The sequence below is a fragment of the Herpailurus yagouaroundi genome, unplaced genomic scaffold (assembly GCF_014898765.1).
Source record: "Herpailurus yagouaroundi ecotype Mexico unplaced genomic scaffold, PumYag 249, whole genome shotgun sequence".
Taxonomy (NCBI): domain Eukaryota; kingdom Metazoa; phylum Chordata; class Mammalia; order Carnivora; family Felidae; genus Herpailurus; species Herpailurus yagouaroundi.
The window spans coordinates 555,724-581,686 of record NW_024412466.1 but is presented as its reverse complement, the minus strand read 5'-3'; the positions used below and the strand labels follow the sequence as shown (position 1 = coordinate 581,686).

The 25,963-nt window shown below is 53.2% G+C and overlaps 1 protein-coding gene across 5 annotated transcripts in view; it reads left to right on the top strand.

The window, feature by feature from the left end:
• PNPLA7 (patatin like domain 7, lysophospholipase) overlaps positions 1-25,963 on the top strand; it is a 66,108-nt gene that overhangs the window by 28,632 nt on the left and 11,513 nt on the right. For all 5 annotated transcript variants that reach the window (XM_040460240.1, XM_040460242.1, XM_040460244.1 and 2 more), the window contains 11 exons: positions 600-677; positions 1,516-1,721; positions 3,063-3,194; positions 4,004-4,127; positions 4,631-4,744; positions 8,765-8,834; positions 12,823-12,972; positions 21,580-21,643; positions 21,841-22,009; positions 23,027-23,209; positions 24,047-24,165. In XM_040460240.1, the coding sequence (XP_040316174.1) occupies positions 600-677; positions 1,516-1,721; positions 3,063-3,194; positions 4,004-4,127; positions 4,631-4,744; positions 8,765-8,834; positions 12,823-12,972; positions 21,580-21,643; positions 21,841-22,009; positions 23,027-23,209; positions 24,047-24,165 (1,409 nt within the window). The remainder of the gene's footprint in view (positions 1-599; positions 678-1,515; positions 1,722-3,062; positions 3,195-4,003; positions 4,128-4,630; positions 4,745-8,764; positions 8,835-12,822; positions 12,973-21,579; positions 21,644-21,840; positions 22,010-23,026; positions 23,210-24,046; positions 24,166-25,963) is intronic.

Genomic DNA, 25,963 nt, shown 5'->3' with positions numbered 1-25,963 from the left:
CACCTTTGAAAAGATTGATGGTTTTCAGTTGCTGCTTTTAATAACTTTTATTATATTAAAGGTATAATTAATGATAAAAGAGAAGGAACCCTTGTCAGTAGTTCTTGAGTGACATAGGGAGGGGTGGGGAGGGGAAGGGAGGGGAGGGCCATGGGTCCCGTGTGGTCTGTGTTCAGTGGGGCCTGTGCCTCTGCGTTGGAGTCTCCCAGGGCGTCTCAGGGTCACCCCCAACCCTTTAGGGAACACAAGATGGCTGACGTGGGCTGGGGCTGGGCACTCCCCTTCCTCTGGCCAGCTAAGCCCTGACGAAGCCCCAGCAGGTCAGGCTGTGCTGAGGCAGTTTCCCCTGCGGGCAGGCCTGTGAAGAGCACATAAGCCTCTGGAGTATTTTACAATATCCTGTCCCTCCCCGCTACTGGAGCCCCAGCTGGGCTCCTGGAGGTCAAGTTCACAAGGAAAGGGGGCTCCATGTCTGATGTCTGGAGTCCTGTGCCGATGGTACCAGTGTGATGCGGGTGGCTGTGCAGGGTCCGCCTTGGCAGCCGTCCTCAGACAGTGTCCGTGCTCTCTTGTGTTGGTACTTGCATTCCTATTTTCAGGACACCTCGCTCTTGGATGGCCGGGTGACGCTTCTCCATGTTCCGGGAGGCACGGTGGTGTCGAGGCAGGGAGACCAGGTGAGCAAAAGGCCATGGTCGGAGGGAGTGGCCACCAGGGCTGCCCAGTGCTGTAGCCAGTGCTGGATAGGCTGCAGGGTCTGTTGTCACTGTTCCTGAGGGCGCTCTTCCCCTGGGGCTTGTGGAGGTGTCTGCAGCCATGTTGTGAATCACTGAGCCCGCCCTGTTTGTGGGGGTGGGTGCGTGTGCACACTCACAGACGCACACGTGCTTGCGTATGTGTGAGGGTCGTTACTGAGCTCCTAGGTGCAGAGGACATGCTTTTGTTTTCTCAATTCCTAAGTCCAAATACAGATGAAAAATACATTTTTCTAAATAAATGAACCTAATTTCTGATTCTGAAAGCCTTGTTGTGCTGGGCAGGCAGGGATCATCTCCATGGCATCTGCCCTCCTGGGAGCTCGTCTCTCTTGCTGCTGGGTGGTCTGGGTGTCCCTCTTTGTAGGAGTTGGGTCTTCTGTGGCCCCTGCACCAGCATGCCGGAAGGTGTTTTGTTTAGTGTGCTCTTAGAGCAGCTTTGGTGAAACAGGTGTTTTTTTGCTGGGAGAGCAGACCGAGCACGGGCCCTCCACCCTTGTGCCCGTGTACCTGCTGGAGCGTCACTACACGGGCCCAGGTGACCACAGCCGGCTGAAGACCCAGGGGCAGGACTTGGGGGACAGAGCTCCTAGGCAGCACGAGCCTGTGCCCAGGAACAGTGACATGAGACAGCACAGGCAGAGGAGAAGCATGCAGTTCCTGGGCCGCCCCCTGGCCCCGCCGCGCAGAGCCCCCATGGTGCTGCTGCGCTGACTGCCTGGACCCGGGGGTCTCCAGCCCATACCCCTTGTTTGGTTAGGACGTGAACATCCTCTTTGTGGTCTCGGGGCTGCTGCATGTGTACCAGCGGAAGATCGACAGTGAGGAGGACACCTGCCTATTCGTGGTGCGCCCGGGGGAGATGGTGGGCCAGCTGGCAGTGCTCACGGGAGAGCCCCTCATCTTCACCATCAAGGCCAACAGGGACTGCAGCTTTCTCTCCATCTCCAAGGCCCACTTCTACGAGTGAGTCCCCGCTGGGCCTCGACCTGCCACGTGAGGCCAGGACGGCCTGGGTGGCTCCTGTGCGGGTGGCTGTTGTGAGGCCCACGTCAGGCACCTCTCGGGGCCCTGCCTCTAGCCCTACTCACACCCAAGGAGACAGGAGTTCCAGGGAGAAAGGTGAGGTCAGTGGGGTGAAGTAGCAGGAAGGGCTTGTTACCCTGTGGGGTGGCCACCATGCTCCCTGCCTCTGGAGGCCCGGAGAGCTTCGGGTCCTCTTCGGGAAGACAGTCCAGATCATCCATAAGCCTGGACCTAGACCCTTGTCCGCCCCGTCCAGCCCCTCCAGGCCCAGAGGTGTCCTCAGCCTGCTGAGGGAGCCTGATCGTCACCCCTGTGTGTGTGTGTGTGTGCTGTGGGTTCACGGTGTGTGTCGTAGGCAGCTCCCGCCCTGCACACATCGTCCGACTCCTGTCCTGAGAGAGCTCATCTAACCCTGGGCCTTTATGTACTAAATTCACGGCTCCCACCAAACTCCCCTCCTGGCCCCTGTGTCGGCCTGATGTGCTGACCACCCCCTGCAGTGCCTCAGGGGCTTCCTCAGTCATTGTCCGAAACCGAACTGCCGATTTCCCCCCAGTTTTCTCCTGCTCCCATTTTTCTCTTCTCTGCGACTTGTGACTCTATCCGCCGCTCGCTCGGGCAGAGTTTTGGAGTTGCCCCAGCCTGCCGCCCCTGAGCTAACCGTGCCCTTGCTGCTCCTTCTAGAAGCCTTCACAGTATAGGGGACACCCTGCTGCTGCCCTCGTCCCCAGCAGCCGGTTCACACACGGCGACCAGGGAATTGGGTCTGTTGTGTTCCTGCCGGCCAGAGCCTGCCAATTACTCTGTCACGCCCAGAATCGACCCAGAGCGTTCCCAAGGTCCTGCGTGGCCGCTGCCCTCTGACCTCTCAGCCTCACCCTCACTCTTGTGCCCCCACTCAGCCCTTTTTCCACACCCACTCTGGTCTTCATGGCACATTGCATCCCACTGCTGGGGTGAGACGTCAAATGAGGCCTGTACTCGGAGCACATCTGTGGGGGCGATGGCAGCTGGCAGGGGCCTCCACAGACTCTCCCAAAGCTGCTGGCGGCTGCGGGGCATGCGCAGACCACATCGGAGCAGGTGGCTGAGTGGTTGCTGAGCTCTGTCCTAGCCCTGGGCCCGTGTCCCTGTCACCTGCTACGTGGCATCACCATTTGATAAGTGTGGGTACAGGTCCTGCCAGCTCCGAGTGCTGTGGCCTGGAGGGAAGGGGGTAGCACCGGAAGGGTTGGCTGTAGGCCTTGCTGGAGCAGGAGTGACTCTGGGCGGGCTTGGCAGAATCATGCGGAAGCAGCCAACGGTGGTCCTGGGCGTGGCGCACACCGTCGTCAAGCGGGTGTCGTCCTTCGTGCGGCAGATCGACTTCGCGCTGGACTGGATGGAGGTGGAGGCCGGGCGCGCAGTGTACAGGTGGGGCCCGTAGGCATGCAGGTCTGTCACCTGCAGTGTCTCCACTGGGAAGACCAACTCCTCTGGCTCTGCTCCCTGAGGTCCCCACACCCATGTGCTTCCTGGCCCTCCTCCCACGGTGTGCGTGTGCACACACTCAGACACGCACACACACACACACTTTTTCATGGGCATCTTTCCCTATCAACGTATGCAAATGCAGGCTCTCCTTTAAGATGGCCCAGCAGATGGGAGGTTAGCACAGCCTGTGTGAAGGTGCTCGTGTGCTGAGCGTCTGGCCTCTTAGCTCCACGTCGCAGCAGCAGCTGTGTCCAGAGTTTCACACAGACACGGGCTGTTGCTATCTGGTTTTTATGGTATTGAAAATTAAAATCAACAACATTTAAAATACTTATGTATTTTTTGATGTATTTATTGAAGTTTATTTGAGAGGGAGAACGTGAGCGGGGAAGAGGCAGAGAGAGAGAGAAAGACAGAATCCCAAGCAGACTCCACGCCGTCAGTGCAGAGCCTGACACAGGGGCTCGAACTCGCCAACGGTACTGCCAGACCATGACCTGAGCCGAAATCAAGAGTCAGATGCTTAACCAACTGAGCTGCCCAAGCGCCCCGAGTGATTATTTGCTTAAAAATCACAATAAGCCCTTTATATGTTAGCGTATGTATTTTTTGATGGAAAATAACTGTATTTTCCCAACCAAAAAAAATTTAGTGAGATTATATTTTTTTAATTGGTTTATTTGCCACCTCAAATGGTAGAGGGCTTCCCGACCTTGCCCCATCTGCTCCATCGGTCTCTGTCCCCGCAGGCAGGGAGACAGGTCAGACTGCACCTACATCGTCCTCAGTGGCCGGCTACGCTCTGTGATCCGCAAGGATGATGGCAAAAAGCGCCTGGCGGGGGAGTATGGCCGCGGAGACCTCATCGGTGTGGTAGGGCCAGATTCCCTGTCCCCACCAGGCCCTGCTCCAGGGTGACTCCTGGCTCCTTACCTGGGTGTGGGGAGGGGGCCCTCCAAGTGACCTCATGTGGGGCATGCCTTTCCTGGGGGCCGGCGTGCTCGCTCTCACCCAGGCTGCAGCACCAGGGCTTGGAACGGTCATCCCTGAAGGTCTCCAGAGAGGACAGCTGGCCGGGTGGAGCTGGGAGCCCCTCTGAGAACCTTGTGTAGGATGAGGCCCTGCGGGCTGCCCGGCCCCTTTGGCCTCAGGCAGGTTCCAGCACTGCTGGACGCTCACCCTGTCTCGGGCTGTCACTGACGCTCCTCCAGCACTTCAGGGGTGGCTGGACGAGCCCCTTTTCCTCCTGTTTCCCGCCTGTATGCCGCACTGCAGAAGGGCCACCACGTGCTCTGCCTGTGGTTGCGTTCAGAGTGTGGCTGGCTGGGCCTACAGGGCTGGAGGGCGTGAGCACCTCCCCAGCTTCTCTTCCTCAGGTGGAGACGCTCACCCACCAGGCCAGGGCGACCACAGTGCATGCCGTTCGGGACTCAGAGCTGGCCAAGCTTCCGGCAGGAGCCCTGACATCCATCAAGCGCAGGTACCCACAGGTAAGCACTCCTGTTCCGGGCTGCCTTAGGAAAGCAGGACATCCAGACCATGAACTCGGGATTACTAGACACTGGGCTGCGTCCTTCTGAGTACCAGAGTGGGTACAGATCAAAGTGACCTGAAGCAGGCTCGTTGCCCGTTTTCAAGGAGGTGTCAGTATGGACCAGCAGGTGGGGATAAGTGCCTTGGGGCAGGTGGCTTGGGTGTTGCCAGGAGGTGGGAGGGCTACGCGGGAACTCAACAAGTGAAGCCACCTGGCGCCTCCCACAAGCTGAGCCACGTCACAGGTGATACTGAAAACCAGTGAGGGATCTCACGACAAGCAGGAACAGGCGTGATGCAAGTGTGGTTTTCGCGGTGGGGGCTTTCTTGCTGTGCTTCTTGGGAAAAGTGGACTCGGACTTTGGACAAGGCAGATTCAGGCTTGGGCGAGTGGCCATTGGTCCAGGCGGTGGACGGAGGGGAGTCTGTTCTCCTCCTGGGGCAGATGGAATGGCTGGTTTTCGTCTCCCTGCTTAGGAGCAGTACGTGTGCGGCCTGGGAAATGGGAGGGCCTCGGACCCGGGGGTTTGGAGGAGGATCGGGAGCAGAGCCGCTGCAGGAGGAAGAGGCGGCCTGTTCTTTCCTCATCAGTGCCGTGTGCGCGTTTCGTGCAGACATCTCTGCTCTGGAACAGAGCAACTTTATTTTACAAAGTTATTTTCACTTTAGCACCAAAACTTGATAAAAATGCAGAAAACTTTCAGTCATTTCTCTTAGTGCTACAAATACTCTAGATGTGAGCAAATCACCTATAAAATATATGTATTTGATTAGGGCCTGTTTAAGGAATGTTAGCCTAAGGTTGAGAAACTATTAAAATGTAATTAATGATGGGAAAAAGTCAAAAGGAAGTCTTCCCCTTACGATTATATCAGGGCTTTTGACAAAATTCAGCCACGGGTAGTAAACCCTCTAAACAAAATGGAAGTGAAGAAACCTTTCTTCCAGAACACCCAAGTCCAAAACAAGATAGGCCCCTCGTCACCTGACGGAAAAGGTTGAAAAAAATGAAACAATTGGCCTAAGTTTGGGAAAGGAGTAGAAGTTGGATTTGCAGCAAACAGGTATCTTGTTTGTGGAAAAGTGGAGGGTTTACAAGGTGGGCTGGAGCATGTGAGTTGAGACCAGCACAGCCACATGAGGAACTGTGTGCATGTGTGGGGCCCACGCAGCCCAGGGCAGCCTCCTGGTTCCAGCGGCTGAGAGCACCTAGGACGTGGCCCTGCTGTGTCCTACGTGGGATAGGGTGAGTCTTTCCCAGTTGGAAACGAGGGAATGGATGTCTTTCTGTGAACGGTTTAGGGTGCCTTCCCTGGGGAAGCAGCCGGGGGCCACCTGCCCAGCAGGACCTTTTCCTGTGGGCACACAGAGCTGGCTGGGGGAGGCACTGCACCCCCTTGGCATGCCACTGTATATTCTGGCTCCGTTTAGATCGTAGTCTTTTACTGTCGTCTTTCATTTGGCTGTTTGTGTCCCAGATTTGGTCTCTGGGGACCCCTTAGTCCTGTTGTGCCATGTGAATTTCTGGCCCGGAGCTCTCGGTCACTCTGCTGGAGCTCCCAGGGTCTTCCCTTTCCGTGCCAGCCTCTCCCTCTCCAGCAGTGAGAACATCTGCTCCTGTCTTGAGCTGTTTGTTTAGGAGTGTGTGCAGCTCCTCCCTCGAGGACCCCCCCAACCACCGCAGAGCATTACCCCACACCAAGCCGCTGCCCACCCCCCCCCAGTTCTTCTACTTCCCCCTGCACCTGCCCGCGGCTGACGCCCGCATCTTCCCTCCCTCAGCACTTCTGCAAGCCCGTGATCTGTGGGAGGATCTGGGCCCAAGTCTGAGGGCCTTGATCTAAGCACCAGGAGACCCCTGTGAATGGCAGAACAGTGGTGGTGGTGGCCAGGGCCAGTACGTGTGCCACCAGCGGCCACGCGATCACTGGGAGCAAGGGGGAGCCAGCTGCTTCCTGTTCTGCAGGGCTGCTCCCTGGTGGGCCCATAGAAAGACCCTCTGCTCACACCCACTCCCCTGGGGGCCCACAGACTTTACCCATGTGCAGCTCCCAGGAGCTCGTGGTGCGTCCCGATGCTTCTCCATCACACGCTGGCTGCCCCTGGGCTAACTACCACCGTGTGTGCTCTCCCATAGGCACTGGCCTGGCCTAGATCCCGGGCTTGCTTGCTTGGTGCCCTCCAACACAGGGGACCGCTGGCCACTCGGCCCCGTGGGGCGGCTGCCGCCAGCATGCCACCCACCACCACCGTCCTCTCTGCGTCTGCGCTTGGATTTTGTGTAAACGAAGTGTGTTCTGTCCAGCTTCTGTTGCCCGGTGTGGTGTCTGAGGTCTGTGTCCTGTTGACATGTACTTTTTGCTGCAAAGCAGTGTCCCACCCCGCGCCAGGGTGCACTCATCTGTCCTGTTGATGGAGATTTGGTTGTTCCCAGCTTGAGGCTTTTCTGGAAATATTTTCATGGCACGTGTTTCGTTTCTCTTCGGAACCACTTGACACTGGCATTGCCGGGTCAGAGGGTGGACATATGTTGGATGTGGTTGCCCGTGTGGTTGTACCAGTTCATGGCCCCAGCAGCACGCAGCCTGTCACCGGGCGTCAGCACTTGGTGGCTGCACTCGTTCGTTCCACAGGAAATGGCTCTCCTTGTGCTTAGAATTTCCCTGATGACCAGAGATGTTGAGCACCTTTTCGTATGTTCATGGGCTTATTTTGAACCTTTTTCACTTGCTGTAGAAATGATCACTTTTTAAATTAGCCTTAATGAGAATTATTATAAATTTGTAACTGTGATAATTATACCATGTGTATGTTTTTAAAGGCTCTTTTAGAGATACAGATTCAAATATTAATGGATAAAATGCTGTGTTTGGGATTGGCTTCAAACCTTTTCAGGTGTGTGTGTGAACTGATTGTGGCTGGGTGATGGAGGGTGGGGTTCGCCCTTGCGTACCGTGAAATTTTCCACAATAATGTGTGGTTTTAAAATTAGCTCCAAGTAACAGTTTGTTGCTAGATTACTTATATACAAACCAGACTCCTTTTTAGTTTCTCTTTTGGACCACTGCTCAAACTGTTTTTTGTCTCGCGCCTTAAAATGTGGACAGTTTCACTTGCCTCGTGCATGAGTCTTTGACTCCAACATCGTGGGGGTGAGAGAGGTTCTCTGAGTTGGTTTTCCAGGGCTGTTGGTTACTGGAGCCTAAGGTCTCAGCCGGCTCCTTCCAGGGGCAGCCCCAGAGCTCAGGGCTGTAGATGGTCAGAAAGCAAACCAGAGGCTGAGGCCTGGAGAGGCAGAGGACAGCAGACAGGCAGCATCCAAAGGACCTCATCAGTGTCTTCAGCTTGCTTTCTGATATAATTTAGGTTTTACTGAAGCTGACAGCAGCTTCTCTTTACACGGTGGCCCTGGACTGCATCTAGGAGCTACAGTGGTAGGCCGCCTGCATAGTGTAAACCCTAGCAATGAAAACATCTGACTTTATATGAAAGTATGTATGAGTAAATTGTAAATATCTTGGCATCCCAACCTTAAATACTTTGTCTATAACATTTAGCATTAATGTAGCCATGTAATACTTCCTGGATGTCATGTCATACTCATCCCGTGTCCTGCCCAGGTCTGGCCCGCTCAGGAGCACACAGTGAGCCCTTGGCTCTATGGAAGCCCTTCCTGGCCTGCCTGTGGAGGTGGCTGTGGCTTTCTCTGGTGCTCTCGTGCCCTGGAAGTAAAAGGAGGCTCTGGGACAGGCTCCAGGTTATAGGGCATGTGCCCCTCACACCTGCTGCCTGCAGTGGACTCTACGAAGGCACCCTATAGAGTTAGGTCCTACCTGCAGGTGACCAGCCAGCCAACCACACTAGCCACAGCCCACAGCCCAGAGGGGTTTACAGAAGTAGTGATTTTGAAAATGTGGATCCAAGGTGCTTCGCTTCTTGGTTTAAATGTGTGGTCTCCTTTCTTTCTCTGCCCCCAGGTTGTGACTCGGCTGATTCATCTCTTGGGTGAGAAGATTCTGGGCAGCCTCCAGCAGGGAACTGCTTCTGGTATGTCCTTGGGCCTGGCTTCTGGGAGCCCTGCCTACCTCACTGGAGCCCTGCCTGGAGGGAGTGGGGGAAGCGAGGGGAGAAGGGGTGGCAGGAGGGGTGTGGTGGCCAGGGTGGGGCAGCTCTGAGCTGGTGGGGAAGGCGCTGGGGTTTGCTGATATGGGTACTGGCAGCAGGCAGCATGGTAGGGAAGCCCTGGGGCCTCCCCTGTTTTTTGGCCTCTGGATGGCACGGATCTGAACCCAGCACTGGGGCAGGTGCTTGAGGGAGTCTGGCCTGTCTGAGCAGGTGAAACAAGTCTCTGATGCTGGGACTTTTCCTGCCAGCTTATGTGTTCTGTTCTGGTTCTAATCCTGAGAATGTGCGCTTTTAAATACTTGCTAGATCCCCTGTCCTGTTCAACAGCAGCTGGTTCCTCCTCACTATTTTGGGACCACCTGCCGCCCCCTTGGCCTGCAGCCCCTCTGCCAGAGCCCCCTCATCAGACCCCTGCACCCACCTGGCCACCCCAGTGCCCTCTGCTCCTCAGCTCCCCTTTCCCACTTCACTTGAATCCCCTGACTCACCCCACACCTCCCTAGCTCTGTCTCCTGTGCCAGGACTATGTCCTCCCCCCGCCCCCCCCCCGGTGCAGTGACCTGGGCACAGTACTGCATCTTGCGGAAGGATGGAGGTGCACAAATGTGCTGGGGGGGGGGGACAGCAGAGCAGGGCGGGGCCACCCGAGTCCAGCGCAGCTCATCCCCACCAACTGCATCTGCCAAGACCCTATTTCCAATGTGGTCCCACTGCACGGTCCAGGGTGGACCCAGGAGGCGTGTGTCTGTCTGTCTCCCCTCCAAGCACCTGTACAGTTAGGTGGGAAGCAGGTTTCCTGTAGGAGGCACATAGTTGGGTTCTGTGTTTGTCACCCCTTCTGACAGCTTCTTTTGATTTGTGTATAGACCGTCTGCCTTTAATACATTTACTCACATTAGGATTTATACCTGTCATTTTATTATTTGTTCTCTGCTCTCCCCTCTCATTGTTTTGTTACTTGGGTGCCTCCTTCTGTCTTCTTTGAGCTCCTTCAGCCTTTTTGAGTAATCCGTTCCTATTCATCGGTCGTGGTTCTGGGGTGCGACCTCATACCACATCTTCAGCAGTTGCTGTGGGCTTGCGGTTCCCGCCCCTTCCCGTCCGGCCATCTAGTACCAGCACGCTGTCCCTGAGGGTGGGCTGCAGGGGCCTCACCTCCGCTCCGGTCCCATCATTCTCCCTTGTTCTGCACACGTTGAAGCCCCTCACGCGGTGCTGTAATTTTGGCTTTCGGCCGTCAAACATGATCTTGAAGCTCGAGAGGAGAATCATCTAGAATATTTCCCACTCTGTCACTCTTTATCCTGGTGTCCCTTCCCTTCTGTCTGAAGAAGTGCCTTTCGTGATGGTCCTTCCAGGGCAGGTCTGCTGGCTGCGTACTCTCGCAGCTTCCCTTCGTCTGGAGACCCTCTTTCACCTTCATCCTGAAGGCTGGTTTGCTGGATGTGCCACCGTGCTGACGGCCCCTGGGGGCTGTGCCGTCCTCCGGCCGCCACGGCTTCTGCCGCGAAGCCCAGACGTGACTTGTTCCCACATCTCTACACCATCCTTTCTCTCTGGCTGTGTTCAAGCCTTTGTCTTTGTCCTTAATTTTTAGAAACCAAATGCTCATCTTCTTGAATCTACAGATTTATATCTTTTACCAGACTTGGAAGGTTTTCAGTCTTTATTTCTTCGAATGTTCTTTCAGCTCTTTACTCTTTCTGCTCTTCCGGAAATCCACAGACACAAATGCTAGACCTTCTGTTATTGTCCCAGAGGTCTCTTGGGCATGGTGGGTTTTTTTTCCTTCTTCCAGTGTTCAGACTGAATAGTTTCTTGTGATCTTTCCTCAAGGTCATTGGCTCTTTCCTCTGTCTTCCTGATTCTGCTTTTAAGCCCATCCAGAGAGTTTTTTATTTCAGTCATTATATTTCTGCATCGGTGTTACTGGTCGTGATTGCTGTTTGTAGCTGGTTGTGATCACCGCTTTATCATCCTTGTCAAGTAATTCCAAATTCCATGACATGTTGTCACTTTCGTCTGTTGATGTTGCAGGTGAGATTTTCCTGGCTTTTGGTAAACCTGGTTATTTTGGATTATATCCTGTATTTTGGGCGTGATGTCATGACATGCTGGTTCTCATTTAAATCTTCTGTTATAACAGACTGTCGGCGTGCTTATGTTCGCAGAGCACATCCTGGCCCTGGCAGTTTGAATGTTAATTTAATTCTCCGGGCCTTTGCGCTGTTACTGCGGTCTGCCCTACTCGTGTGCTCCCCAGAGCCACTGTGGAGGCAGGCTGGCTGCTGTTCTGTACTATATTCTGTTCTCAGAGCCTCTGCTGTGCGATTCTGGCTGGTTTTGTGCGTAGGCCACTTGGCGGTGAGCCCAGGACTTCACGCTAGCTTTAGAGATTTCCTTCTCCACCCCTCTTCTCTCTGTTGTTTCCCCGCTCTGGTGGGCGTGCACCCCTACTTGCCAGTGCAGGGGGTGGAGAGTTGGAGGGCTCCAGCCCACTGTGTGTGTGGCCCCAGGCAGGTGTTTGCGTAGTGCCAGGGGCCCTGGGAAATACCCCTGGAGGCAGCACCTGGCTGGGGAGGGATGGATGGACCCTGCCTGGCTGGGGAGGTGGGGAGCGGCAGGGACGCCACAGCTTTGGTGGCGCTGGTGAGGTGGTTCCCAGGGGTCCGGGACCCAGCCAGTGGGCCCTGCTCTCTGCACCCTTCTCAGCCTCCTTGTAACTGTTGGGGCAGGCAGGTGGGGCATCCTGCTCGTCTCCCTTTCAGCCGGAACCAGGACCTCCCGGTGCCTCAGGTGGAGGCAGAGAAGGCCACGCAAAGCTAGCGAGAGGGTCCCCTTTGGTTCTGCTTCAGACAGAGGATGCTGATGTCAGAGGTTGCTGGGAAAGACACAGAGGAGGGGGCTTCCCAGAGGAGAAGCTTCGGGGAAACTGGCACAAAGGGGCCTCTCTGCCACCCTGTGTGCAAGCAGTGACCAGCTCGCAGCCCTTGTGTTTCCCTGCCCCAGATTAGCTCTGAGCCGCCCCCTCTCTCTGCTGTCCTACATCCCCTCGCTCTGGCTTCTGGGTCAGGCCGTGCCAGGACCCACACTCCATTGCTCAAGAACCACCACTCCTCACCCGGGGCAAGATGAGCAGAGTCAGAAATGGACTCTGTTTTGGAGGAGCTGGGCCCTCTGGTGTGGCCTGTGCAGACGCTTGGCTGTGCACGTCAGGGGTCGGGGCGTGGCAGGCAGCTGGCTGGGCAACAAGCAGTCAGGGAGCCAGCAAGAGAGCCCTCGGCGTGTCCAGTCTATGGGAGACCAGAGTCTGCCTAGGATGTGGCTGGCGGGAGGGAGAGGCTGCCCCCTTGGCTGCCTCCGTGAAAATAGGAGGTGCCGTTGGCCGTGTAGTGACTGTTGTTGGAAATAAACTTCCAGAGACCCTCTGACTAATGACCTTGTGGGTCAGCACATCTGCTGCCTCTTTCCCTGCCGCTGCGGGGGCCCCAGGGAGGCACGTCTGGAGGACAGAGAGTCCGTGGCCTCAGGGACTGGAAGTTCTACCTACACTGGCTTGTCCACCCCCTCCCCCTCCCCCACCCCTGCCCCCAGTCGATCTTACTGCAGGAGGTGGGCCTCACGTGGCAGAGCATTTTAACTCCGGGCCTCATGCTTTCTCCTGTGTGCTGTGTCTGTCTTCTCAGTCTCCCCTGAGGCTTGTGTGTGTGAAACGCAAGGTGCTCGCGGTGTGGTCTGGTACTCCAGTGGAGAGGTAGGGTGGTCCTCGGGTGGGCAGGAGAAGCTCGGACTGTGCGGGCCTGGAGCAAGCCCCGGTGCCCCTTCCTCTCTCCCAGGCCCCCGTGCCCTGGTGCCATCTAGAAACAATTAGGCACACCTCCAGGCCTACTCACGACCCTGTGTTTTGCAGGTCACCAGTTTGGGCTACACACTGCAGGCAGCAAGTGGGACTCGGGGAACCCTGCCAGCAACCTCTCCACGGTGGCGGTCATGCCTGTGTCGGAGGATGTGCCCCTCACCGCCTTTGCCCTGGAGCTCAAGCACGCCCTCGGTGCCATCGGTGAGTCCTGCCCGAGGCTACCTGGGATCTGCTCAAGCCCTCCTCTTCTTACTTCTTGGTCCTTCTGGTTCCTTCTGCAAGTGCAGTTAGTGTCGTCCTCACCGCTAAGCCTTGGGCGGGGGATGCGGGGAGGGGGTGCTCGGGAGAGGACGGGAGCGGAAGAGCATCCACCAGGAGTTTTCTGAGGGTCTCGATGGCAGACGCTGTGTCACGGGAGCCTGTGTCACCCGCCCCTTGCAGCTGCTCCTCCAGCATGGTTGGGGGCTCCCTCTGTGGAGGGGACTCTGTGGCTGCAGGAGCTGGCTGACAGCGTGGAAAATGCCCTCAGTTGAGGTCAGGGAGCTTGGGGTAGTGTTTCCAGGTTGCTGACAGCTGTTAAACTTTAGAATTCAAAAACAAGGAGTTGAAATTCCTGAGAACTCTTAGGAACTCCCCAAATCATAAAGTGTTATGTATTCTTAACACTTTATTTATAAGTTTTCATATAATTGTGAGTAACTATAGTAATAGTAAATCGATTTTCTGTGATATGGTAATGCTGAATATTTCAGGGGTTGTCTTTATTTTTTTAAATTATTTTTTAATTTTAATTTTATTTTTGAAAGAACACAAGCGGGGATGGGCGGGGGCGCAGAGAGAGAGGGGGGACAGAGGATCTGAGGTGGGTTCTGAGCTGTCACCGCAGAGCCCGACACAGGGCTTGAAATCATGAACTGTGAGATCATGACCTGAGCTAAAGTCAGATGCTTAACCCACTGAGCCACCCAGGTGCCCCGGGGTTGTCTTTTAAAGAATGACTTGAGAATAAATGCAGTGAGCATTAGATCACTGTCATGAAACAATGTGAGAAAGGTTCTCTACTTGATGTAGACATTTGATAATAGGAAGCATTAAATAAATACCAAATAAAAAAGATTACTAAAGTTGGAAGATTCTACTATAAGTACTTAAAACTTATTCTGAAGACAAAATTCTAAAATACAGAAGGCATTCATTGCCATGTCAGTCTTGATCTTTGTTTCGTAACAAATACTCCAGATGTGGGGAATCCCATTCATCTCCTGTTGGCGTTGCACACATTGTCCGGGGCACACAGAGCATCTCCAAGTTGTATAGCAGGGATGTCTTGCTTTCCTAAAAGCTTATTCCCTTTCTTAAAAACAAAAACAAAAACAAAAACTTTATTTTGTAATAATTACAGATTCCGAGGAAGTTGCGGATAGTAGAGAGGACCATGTACCATTCCCCCAGGTTATGTAACTGTCGCACCCAGTCAGGATAAGGAGATAGACATCTGTGGGGTCTGTGGGCCTTCAGGTGTCACTGGTTGTGACATGTGTATGCATGGGTGCATGTGCTCTGTGCCACTGTGGCTCCCATGTGTTCCTGCTGCCACCTCCAGGTACAGACCCCTCCCGCCCCCTGCTGCCCCTCCAGGTACAGACACCCCCACACGCCTCCAGATAGACTCTCACCAACACCATCCCCTGCCCTTCCAGGTACAGACCCCCGCCCCTTGCCCCTCCACAGCTCTGCTCTGGCAGCTTCTGTTGTTTCATCATTCTGAGAGTATCATAAAAATGGAGTCCTACGCAGATGACCTTTGGATACTGGCTCTCTAGGCTCAGATGGTGCCACCTGTCAGTAGTTTGCTCCCTTTCACTGTGGAGAGATAGCCTGAATGTACTTGGTTGCTTCACCTGTTGAAGGATATTTGGGTTTCATCTGGTTTGGGGGTTTTGTGAATAAAGCTCTGTGACCTTTTGTGTCAAGGATTTTGTATACTTGTGAGTTTCCATTTCTCTGGAAAGACGTCTCGGCATGTGGTGAGTGTGATAGATGTGTGTGCAGTCCTGAAGAGCTGCTGACCCTTCTAGAAGGCTGCTCTTCCTCGTCCTTGCCAGCCCTGGGAGCTGCCGTTGGTTTTTATTTCTGCTGCTCTGATGGGTGGGTAGTGAGAGCACATCACGGTTTCCATTTGGGTTCTCTAGTGGTTTACGACCCTCAGTGTCTCTTCCTATGCTTCCTTACCATGTGTGGGTCCTCTCTGCTCAAGTATCTGTTCATAACTTCTTATCTTTTGCTCCTTTTTGAGTGAGTTGTTTAGTTTCTTACTGTTGAGTTTTGAGAATTCTTTTGAATGTTTATTTATTTTTGAGAGAGAGAAAGAGCACAAGCAGGGGAGGGGCAGAGAGAGAGGGAGACACAGAATCGGAAGCAGGCTCCAGGCTCTGAGCTGTCAGCACAGAGCCCAACATGGGGCTTGAACTGAGGAACCGTGAGATCATGACCTGAGCCCTAAGCAGGACGCTTAACCAACTGAGCCACCCAGGTGCCCTAAGTTTTGAGAATGCTTTATGTACTCCAGATATGGGTCCTTTGCTGGGTCTGTGGTTTGCAGATGCGCTGCTCCCTCCTCTGCTGCCTTCTCTGCTTTCACAGGCAGAACTGTCAATTTTGATGAAGTCCAGTTTATCAGTGTTTTTCTTTTATGGACTATGTTTTCAGTATCATTCTAAAAATTCTGCACCTAGCCCTAGGGCCTAGATTCTCTCCTGTGTCTTTTCAAAAGTCTTGAAGTTGGGGCACCTAGGTGGCTCAGTCAGTTAAGCATCGACTTGATCTCAGCTCGGGTCATGATATCATGGTCTGTGGGTTCGAGCCCCGTGTCTGGCTCTGTGCTGACAGCATGGAGCCTGCTTGGGATTCTGTCTCTCTGCTTCTATCCCCCTCGTGCTCTCTGTCTCTCTCTCTCTCAAAAATAAATAAATAAACTTAAAAAAAAAAACCAAAAGGCTTACAAAAGTTTTATGTTTAAATTTATCTGTTTTGGAGCTAATTTTTGTAAAAGGTGTGAAGTTTAGGTAGAGGTTTAATTTTTTGCTTATGGATATCCAGTTGCCCCACCATCATTTGTTGAAAAACTCCATTCTTCCATTGAGTGGTCTTGGCACCCTCCTGAAAATCATTTTATCCATGTGAGGGTTCGTTTCTGGGCCATTCTGTCTTCACGCCAGCACCGCGCTGTGTTGATTACGGTAGCTCTGTAGTAGGTTTTGAAGTCAGGAAGTGTGCTTTGTTCCTTTTTTATTTTTCCTTTGACAGAAAGAGAGGGCGTAAGTGAGTGAGGGGCAGAGAGAGAGAGAGAGAGAGTGCAAGTGAGTGAGGGGCAGAGAGACAGAGAAAGAGAGAAGTGGGGCTTGAACTCACTCGGTGTGGGGCTCAAACTCAGGAACCGTGAAATCATGATCTGAGCGGAAGTCAGATGCTTGACACACCTGAGCCACGCAGGTGGCCTCCAGCTGTGTTCTTTTGCAGGGTTGTTTTGGCTGTTCAGGGTCCCTTGAGATCCGTAGGAGTTTCAGGACGTGCTTTTCTATTTCTGTGAGAAACTCGTTGGGATTCTGACAGGGATTGCGCTGGATCTGTGGTTCACTCTGGGCGGTACTGGCATTGTGACAATATTCACTCGTCCAACCCATGAACACAGGACATGTTCCCATGTTCGTAAGTCAATTCTTTAATCTCTTTCAGCAATGGTTTGTGGTTTTCAGTGTACAAGTTTAAGTTTATTCCTAATATTTTACTTAAAAAATTTTTTTTAACATTTATTTAATTTTGAGAGACAGAATATAAATGGGGGACAGGGCAGAGAGAGAGGGACACACAGAATCCAAGGCAGGCTCCAGGCTCTGAGCTGTCAGCACAGAGCCCAATGTGGGGCTTGAACTCATGAACTGTGAAAGCATGACCTGAGCCGAAGTTGGACGCTTAACCAACTGAGTCACCCAGGTGCCCAGCGTTTTACTCTTTTTGATCCTGTTGTAAATGGAATTGTTTTCTTAACCTCTTCCTTAACCTCTGTCACTGTATAGGAAGAGAACTGACTTTTGTGTGTTGTTTTTGTGTCCTGCTGCTTCTCTTATTAGTTGTAACGGTTTGGGGTGGACTTTTTAGGATGTTCTACATATAAGATCATGTTGTTTCTGAGCTAAGATAACGTTCCCTGTTCTTTTCCAATTTTGATGTCTTTTATATCTTTTTTTTCACCTAACTGCTCTGGCTGGGACTTCCAGCACAACGTTGAGTAGAAGTGGTGAGAGCGGTCGCCCTTTCTTGTTCCTGGTCTTAGGGGAAAGTTTTCTCATGCCACTGGTGTGATGTCAGCTCAGGTTTATATGTATGGCCTTTAATATACTGAGGAAGTTTCTTTCCATTAATAGTTGTTTTTTTTATTTTTTTAAGATTTTACTTTTGAGTAATCTCTACACCCAACGTGGGGCTTGAACACACAACCTGGAGATCAAGAGTCGCACGTTCCACCAACCAAGCCAGCTGGGAGCCCCTGCTTCTTTTTATTTCTGTAAAATCAGTAATGTCCCCCTGCTGTCATTTCTGATTTTAGTGATTTGAGTCTTCTCTTTTTTTTCCTTTATTCATCTAGCTAAAGGTTTGTCAGTTTTGTTGATTCTCTCAAAAAAAGACTTCTGGTTTCATTGATTTTCTCTATTGTGTTTCTATTCTTTTTATTTATCTCTGTTTATTTCATTCCTCTGTCTGCTCTGGGTTTAGTTGGTACTCTCCCACGGTATAATGTTAGGTCCTTGATCTGTGCATTTGTACATTTATAGTTTTGGGTCCCCTCTTCTTTCCTGGTGAGCTGCCCCTGGAGTTTGGAATGTTGTGTTTGTGTTTTCACTGGTCCCAGGGTATTTTTCTATTCTCTTCTGCAGTTTCTTCTTGGACCTATGGGTAGTTCAGAACTGTTTTCTAATCTCCACATATTTGTGAATCTTCTGGTTCTCCTGTTACTAATTTCTAGTTTCATACCATTGTGACTAGAAGAGATACTTGTAGGATTCAGTCTTAAAGTTTACTAAGACTTGTTTTGTGGCCTCACATACAGTGTGTCCTAGAGAATGTTGTGGAGTTTTTTGTTGTTATTGTTGTTTAAGTAAGCTCCATGCTCGTTGTGGGGATCGAACTCACAACCTTGAGATCAAGAGTCGCACACTCCACCGACTGGGCCAGCCAGGCGCCCGTGGATAACGTCCTGGAGAATGTTCTGGGAAGGTGTGTGGTCTGTTCTTCTGGGTGGTTAGTCTTGCCTCTGTGCCCTTTGGTGAGTGTGCAGTGGTGTCTTGTTACGGCTTTAATTTGTATTTCCCACTGACTGAGAAGTTTGTTTATTGGCCATGGAGACACCCTCTTCTGTAAGTGCCTATCAAGTCACCCAGTATCTTTATTGGGTTGCCATCTTTTCCTTGTTGATGGGTATTTTTTTGTGTAATCTCAGTACAGTTCCTTTTTTGGATGCTAATATTGCAGGTATCTTTTCCTGTCTGTGGCTTGCTTTTTTATTCGTTTAATGATGTCTTTTGACAAGCAGAAGTTCTTAATTCTAACGCAGACCAATTTACCACATTTTTTCTTAAAAAAATTTTTTTTCAATGTTTATTTATTTGTGAGAGAGAGAGACAGAGACACAGTGTGAGCAGGGGAGGGGCAGAGAGAGAGAGAGAGACAGAGAATCCGAAGCAGGCTCCAGGCTCCCAGCTGTCAGCCCAGAGCTCTAAGCAGGTTTGAACCCACGAGCCGTGAGATCATGACCTGAGCCAAAGTTGGACGCTTAACCGACTGAGCCACCCAGGCGCCCCCAAATTTTCTTTTTAAAAAAATTTTTTTATTTAATTTATTTTTGTAATTTACATCCAAGTTAGTTAAATAGTGCAACAGTGATTTCAGGAGTAGATTCCTTAATGCCCCTTACCCATTTAGCCCATCCCCCCCTCCCACAACCCCTCCAGTAACCCTCTGTTTGTTCTCTCTATTTAAGAGTCTCTTATGTTTTGCCCCCCTCCCTGTTTATTATTTTTGCCTCCCTTCCCTTATATTCATCTGTTTTGTATCTTAAAGTCCTCATACGAGTGAAGTCATATGATATTTGTCTTTCTCTAACTGACTAATTTTGCTTAGCATAATATTCTCTAGTTCCATGCATGTAGTTGCGAATGGCAGGATTTCATTCTTTTTGATTGCCGAGTGATACTCCATTGTATCTATATACCACATCTTCTTTATCCATTCATCCATCGATGGACATGTGGGCTCTTTCCAGACTTTGGCTACTGTCGATAGCGCTGCTATAAACATGGGGGTGCATGTGCCCCTTCGAAACAGCACACCTGTATCCCTTGGATAAATACCTAGTAAGGCAATTTCTGGGTCATAGGGTAGTTCTATTTTTAGTTTTTTGAGGAATCTCCAGACTGTTTTCCAGAGTGGCTGCACCAGCTTGCGTTGCCACCAACAATGCAAAAGAGATCCTTTTTCTCTGCATCCTCGCCAACATCTGTTGTTGCCTGAGTTGTTAATGTGAGCCATTCTGACAGGTGTGAGGTGGTATCTCCTTGTGGTTTTGAGGTGTATTTCCCTGATGATGAGTGATGTCGAGCATTTTTTCACGTGTCGGTTGACCATCTGGATGTCTTCTTTGGAGAAGTGTCTATTCATGTCTTTTGCCCATTTCTTCACTGGATTATTTGTTTTTTGGGTGTTGAGTTTGATAAGTTCTTTACAGATTTTGGATACTAACCCTTTATCTGATATGTCATTTACAAATATCTTCTCCCATTCCGTCGGTTGCCTTTTAGTTTTGCTGATTGTTTCCTTCGCCCAAATTTTTTTCTTATATTGTTACTGTTTTTTTTTGTTTTACCGAAGGAATTTCATCCTGCCCCCAAATCATGAAGATGTTCTTCTAAACACTTCACGCCTTTACCTTTCCTTTTCAGTTCACAATCCATTTAGGGTTGCTTTGGGTTATAATACAAGATAGAAGTCAAGATTCACTTTGTCTTCAGCGACCCAGAACCCTCCTTTAGAGAGACTGAACTTGGCCCGTTGCTGTGCTGACACCTTTGCCAAAAGTCAGGTGCCCAGGCTTGTGTAGGCTGCCTTCTCTTCTGGAGGAAGATTCTAGGCTGATGGCCATTTTCTTCTAGCACTTGGAAGTTTTCATTTCCTCAGCTTCCAGTGTTTGGGAAGAAGGCTGTCCAGCAGCCAGGCCAGCGGTGACTGTCCAGGCCAGAGGGGGAGCAGCAGTCTGGCTGGATGCCCACTTCATCTGTGCCCCACAGAGCCACAGACGCAAGTGCAGATGAACCACCCTGTTTCCCCTCCCTTCCCTGGACCTGCCCACTGCCTGGCCATAAGCAGACCCCTCCCAGGGACAGGGTCGGTCACCACACTCCTGACTGGCCGTAGCTGTAGCCTGTGCTGTGGGAGGCTAGGGTCTCCTCAGAGCCCCCTGAGTCCAGGCAGGGGTGTCTACAAGGAGACATGCACTAGTGGGCAGGCAGAGCCCAGCCTGGGGTCCCTGGAGGGCCTCAGGGCTGGGCTCTTCAGTGTTCCTGCAGCCAGACACAGCCTGCGCGTCACCTCACGTCCTGCCTGTCCAGGAGGCGGTCAAGACGTGTCGCTGCAGTGCGCACAGCAGGGCCCACCCTTGCAGGCACGTGATGCAGCCCAGCCCCAAGAGGTCTCCCCTCCTCCATCCGGCCCGTGCAGGTGACCAACTAGAGCTGGTAGCAGGAGTGCAGGCCCCCAACCTGACCCGCTCCCTCACCCCAAGCCCCTGAGAGGAGGAGCTTCCCTACACCAGAAAGTTTCTGTCACTTGAGTCCGAGCTGTCCATGCGTGCCCATGGCTCCTACCAGATAGCCGTATCTCAGTAGGGACACCATCATCGTAGGACACACCCCCCTATTTTGGGTGCCTCTAGGAGAGCAGATGCTGCCAGTTAAAATACGATGCGGTGATTTCTTAGCTCTCACCTTTAACTGTCTGCTCTTGGAGAGCTCTGTACAAGCACAGGAATGAGAAGAAAGCCCTCAGGACTCCTGGGTCTTCTCCATCCCTGGGTCGTGGGTGCTCATCTGCGGCCCCCAGTGCATGTGAGCCCCTGGTGACCTTTCTGCGGACCCTGATGCTGGCCCTCCTGGTTGGGTGGGCCCTGACACCTGTCTGTGTCCACGTAGACATCGTAGATGAAAGATGCATGCTGATCTCAGAGACAACAAAATGTGAAAAGAAGCATCTCCACATGCGTGAATACACCACCACACCATATTGGAATTCAGCCAACCTCACTCATGTGGGTTTGGGGAATTATATTATCTTGCATTTTACAAACTGTGCTTCCCCTGCCCCCAACACTCACGCACGCGCGCGCGCGCGCACACACACACACACACACACACACACACACACACACACACAGTATCAGTGTCGCAGAGATATGTCAGTGTTGCAGAGTGAGGTTCAGAGAGCCCCCCGCTGCCACCTGCTGAGCTCTTGAGCTGGCACAGCCCTCCGAGCTCCTCTGCTCAGCACCTACTCCTACACCGGGTGATCTCAGCCGTCCAGAGGGTCTCCTCTGTGCACAGAGAGAGATGTTGCCCAGATACAGGCACTTCCTCTTTGAAAGAAGAAAGGCTTCTCATTGTTCTCAAGAAGACCGGACCTCTAGGGAGGGAGTGGGTGCTCTCATCTGTGGGGAGGTGGGCTGCCAGGACAGCTTTCTGTAATTTATGTGTGTGTTTTCAGGCCCTGTCCTCCTGCTGACCAGTGACAACATCAAACAGCGCCTTGGCTCTGCTGCCCTGGACAGGTATACCAGCCTCTGTGTGGAAAACAGTCTGGCCGACCCTAGCTTCTTGCTCGCAGCGGGTCCAAACACAGCCTGGCATCTGCATCCCCCACGTCCCCTGGTGTTTGTGTCCCTCGCGTCTGCAACCCCTGCAGCCGTACACCCCCGTGTCCACACGTGCCCTGGCATCTGCACCGCACCATGACCGTGCCTTCCAGTATCCACGAGTACCGGCTGTCCAGCTGGCTGGGGCAGCAGGAGGACATCCACCGCATCGTGCTCTACCAGGCGGACAGCACGCTCACACCGTGGACCCAGCGCTGCATCCGGCAAGCCGACTGCATCCTCATCGTGGGCCTGGGAGAGCAGGAGCCTGCTGTGGGCGAGGTAACCGGTTGGGGCTGCCAGGGGGTGGGGCCTCTGTGGGCGGGGCTGCCGGAGGGCAGGGTGGCAAGGACAGGGGTGGTGGAGGCAGGGCTGCAGGCGGGCCAGGTTCTGGTCAGGGGCCGCTCTCCTCACAGCCCTGTTTCCCTGTCTTTTCCTTTGAATGAAATGTTTCAAGAACCCAGGAAAAGACCTAATAAAAGCCGACACCCATATAGCTTCTCTTCATGATTTGAAACGTTTTGCTGTCTTCACCTGTGGTGGTGGTTTTAGCACAAAGCAGGGCAGGCGCCCTGAAGTGGCCCGCAGGTGGCCTCTTGTGAAGTTGAGTGTCCTGAGTTTTACTATGAGGTATACAGCACAGCTTCACAGATCTACATCTGATATAAATAGTGCCCTATTTTATATCACTGTGAAATGTCCTTTTTCCCTCAACACTTAGGTGTTTAAGATTTATCCATATCGTTTCACTGGGTTCTGTGGCTGTTTAGTTTCCTATTTGTGAGTACCCCACCATCTGTTCTCAGCTGTGAAGTTAACGTCGTCAGCCCACTTTGTTTCCAGCTTCAAGGGTATGAAGTGTAGGCTTGCCTTCCCTTAGCACACATTCCCCATCTCCTTCCTCTCTGATCCCAGGGCAGCTAAAAATTACCCATCTCTGAAGCGGGCTCCTCTTCTGCAGGGAGTGTTTGCGGACACATCATTTGAGAAGGTCACAGTGTGTGCACATGCGGAGGAGGTGTTAGGAAAACGGACGGGGGGCGGCCTCTCCCTTCCTGTACACCCCAGAGCTCCCTGTGGCCACCCTTACCTAGCTCAGCATGCATCAGGCATATGGCCGGGCAGACCCCTGGGTCACAGCTTCGACAGCCGAAGGGCAGCTCACACCACGGCTGAGCCGGCTCACAGAACCAGGGTGCCACCTGCCAAGGCCCTGCCCTCAACCCTCCTGCCCGTGTGCGGCGGCGGCCAGAGCGGGACCTCTGTCCCGCCGAGGCCTCAGGCTCTGCCCTCCTGCAGCTGGAGCGGATGCTGGAGAGCACGGCCGTACGAGCCCAGAAGCAGCTGGTCCTGCTGCACCGGGAGGAAGGGCCGGCACCCTCCCGCACCGTGGAGTGGCTGAACATGCGCAGCTGGTGCTCCGGCCACCTGCACCTGTGCTGCCCGCGCCGCGTCTTCTCCCGGAGAAGCCTGCCCAAGCTGGTGAGGCCTGGGTGCTGGGCTGGACTGACGGGAACTCCTGGCCTCCAGAACACAGCCTTCCTGACTTGTGATTGCCAAGCTCATTTCCTTCTCGCTCCCTCTCTGGGTCTCTGTAGTCTGAGGTCGCTGGGGTGCTGATAAGGGGAGCTTGCTTCTCTGTAAGCTTACGTTTGCTTGAGTTGATCTTTGAGGGCAGCACCGGGGAGGTTGTTGATGCAGCCCCCGTCCGTCAGCAGGTGTCCGTCTTTGGGGTCGCAGAGGGGAGGCACGTAGCCTGACAGAGACATGCTGGCACGCACATACCTCCACAGGGAGCCTGGGGGAGAGTCGGGACGCTGGGGGAGAGGTCACCAGAGCCTGCCAAGGGGGAGGAGGGAGCCTCCTCAGCCCTGGGGGCTTTGCGGGGCTGGGGCCCCACAGGCTGCCCACACTCCACAGCCTATCTGGCCCCACGACTCAGTGAACAGTGTCCTGACAGTGGCGGCTGTGCCCGGGAGCCTGTGCCCTGGAGCACCCTCCACCCTGGTGGCTGGCAGGGTCTTAGCTGGGGTTTGGGCTTGGTATCCCTCTTGGTACAGCTCTCCTGGGGCTCTGTGGTCTCCTGCTGGACCCGTGGGTATGTAGTCCGTCTGCCCACACTGTCCCCTCACCCATGTGCCCTGTGAGGTCCTCTTCCCAGGCACGCCTAGGCACCAAGGTGCTGTCAGCATCAGTATCAGACAGACCCTGCTGTGTCCTGGAGAGGGCTTTGGGTCAGGAGTCGAGGAGGCCACCCCGGTCAGGTCACAGTGTGTGGAACTTGGCCTAGCCCTCCCCGTCTGCTGACCCCTCTCCCAGGTGGAGATGTATGAGCGAGTCTTCCAGAGGCCCCCAGATCGGCACTCGGACTTCTCCCGCCTGGCTCGGGTGCTGACTGGCAACGCCATCGCCCTGGTGCTTGGGGGCGGAGGAGCAAGGTGAGTCCCCACCCCATCCCACCCCATCCCACCCACAGCTGCGTGTCTGTGTGTGTGTGTGTGTGTGTGTGTGTGTGCACGTGTGCATGTGCACTCTAATGCTGACCAAGAGGCCTCTGAGCTGGTCCTGGGAGCAGTCCCCATAGATAGGCCCAGTGCATGACCAAGCATGTTTCAGCCCCTGGGTGCACATTGCCAAGCAGTGCTTCCCATAGGCACCCCCGGGTTTTAACGTTTGCCAGTGCAGTAGATTTGTTCTGATTGTCTTTGCTAGAAGTGTCTGCTTATCTGTTAGCCATTCACGCTTCCGCTGAGAACTCTGTTCTTGTCCTTTGCCAGTCTTCCCATTGGGCTGCAGGTGAGTTTCTTTCCATTTTAATACATACTTTATAGACCAATGTCCTGGTGTGCTTGCAAACGTAGCACAGCGTTCTTCAGTTCTGCGGGCTGATCAGTTCCTTACAGGACTTTTAACCCAAATAACTGCTACCCTGTGTTTGTCATTGTGGCACACGCCTCCTTCCTCCTGAATTTAAAGAGGCATACACACCTGGAACAGACGTGGAGCCCCAGGACACAGTGAGGAGGTGCGAGCAGTGCCTCCCACAACACCTGTGCTGGGGGTGCCCTGTGGGGTGGAGTCCCTCACGCTTCCCCCCGGCTCTGGCCGAATGAGGTGCGCAGGGCCTCCTGAGCACTATACATACACCCTACCCCCCAGCCCTGCTGGTGCTGCTGGCCTCTCTCCCGTGGGCCCTGGAGAAGGTGCCTGGCTCAGCACCTCCTGGTTCCAAGGACATCCCTTTCAGAGTGAGCTGGAGGAGGGGCGGGAGGGGGGGGGCTCGGAAACATTTAAACCTCTTAGGAGTATCCCCCCTTAGGGGGTACTCTCCAAAGTTTTGTCTCCTGCCTGTGGAGCCAGACCTGTGCTCACACCTGGCGAATTAAAGTCAGAGATGCCGTCCAGCCTCAAGGTCAAGGGAGACCCAGACTCTCTTCTCTAGAAAAGATCGGGATAATGCAGAGGAGCAGTCCAAGCCCACTGTGTGCACTTTCCACCTGGAAACCTCTGAGGCCTGGCGTCTGGCCTGAGACCCTTCCTGACAGGAGGGTGGGTAGACACACAGACCCCACCCCTGCTCACCCCAGCATGGGGAGTCGCCGCCTCGCTCCAGGGTGTCCTGCTCACCCCCAGACTTGGCCTGCCCCCAGTGATGCGGCACAATCCGAGCACCCTCTGGTGCCGTGCTTTTGCTTGAAAGCTGAGCCAGTCAGCCTGGAGAATGAGGTGATTTACCTAACATTGCCTGATGGAAGGCAAGACCCAGGCTACTTTCTGTGGGACTGGGACAGTGAGGTGGCCCAGAGCTGACCCAGACTTGGACCTGGTTTGTAGGCCAGGATGATGTGATCAATGGCATTTAAAAAAATTTTTTTTCTCATAAGTTTATTTAGTTTGAGAGAGAGCGAACACACGTCTGTGCATGGGAGCAGGGAAGGGTCAGAGAGAGAATCCCAAGCAGGCTCTGCACCATCGTTGCAGAGCCTGACATGGGGCTCAGTCCCATGAACTGCCAGATCATGACCATGCCAGATCTGAAAAACCAAGAGCCAGAAGCTTGACCGACTGAGCCACCCAGGCGCCACGATCAACAGCATTTTCAATGAAAATTTAGTTTTAGTCAAAATAATACTTAGTTTATAGCCATGTGGCCATTGCCTTGAGGCCATCGTCTGCTGTCTCGCCCGGGACCAAACCCAGAGACATCCCAGAGAAGATCACTTGGAGCACAGTCAT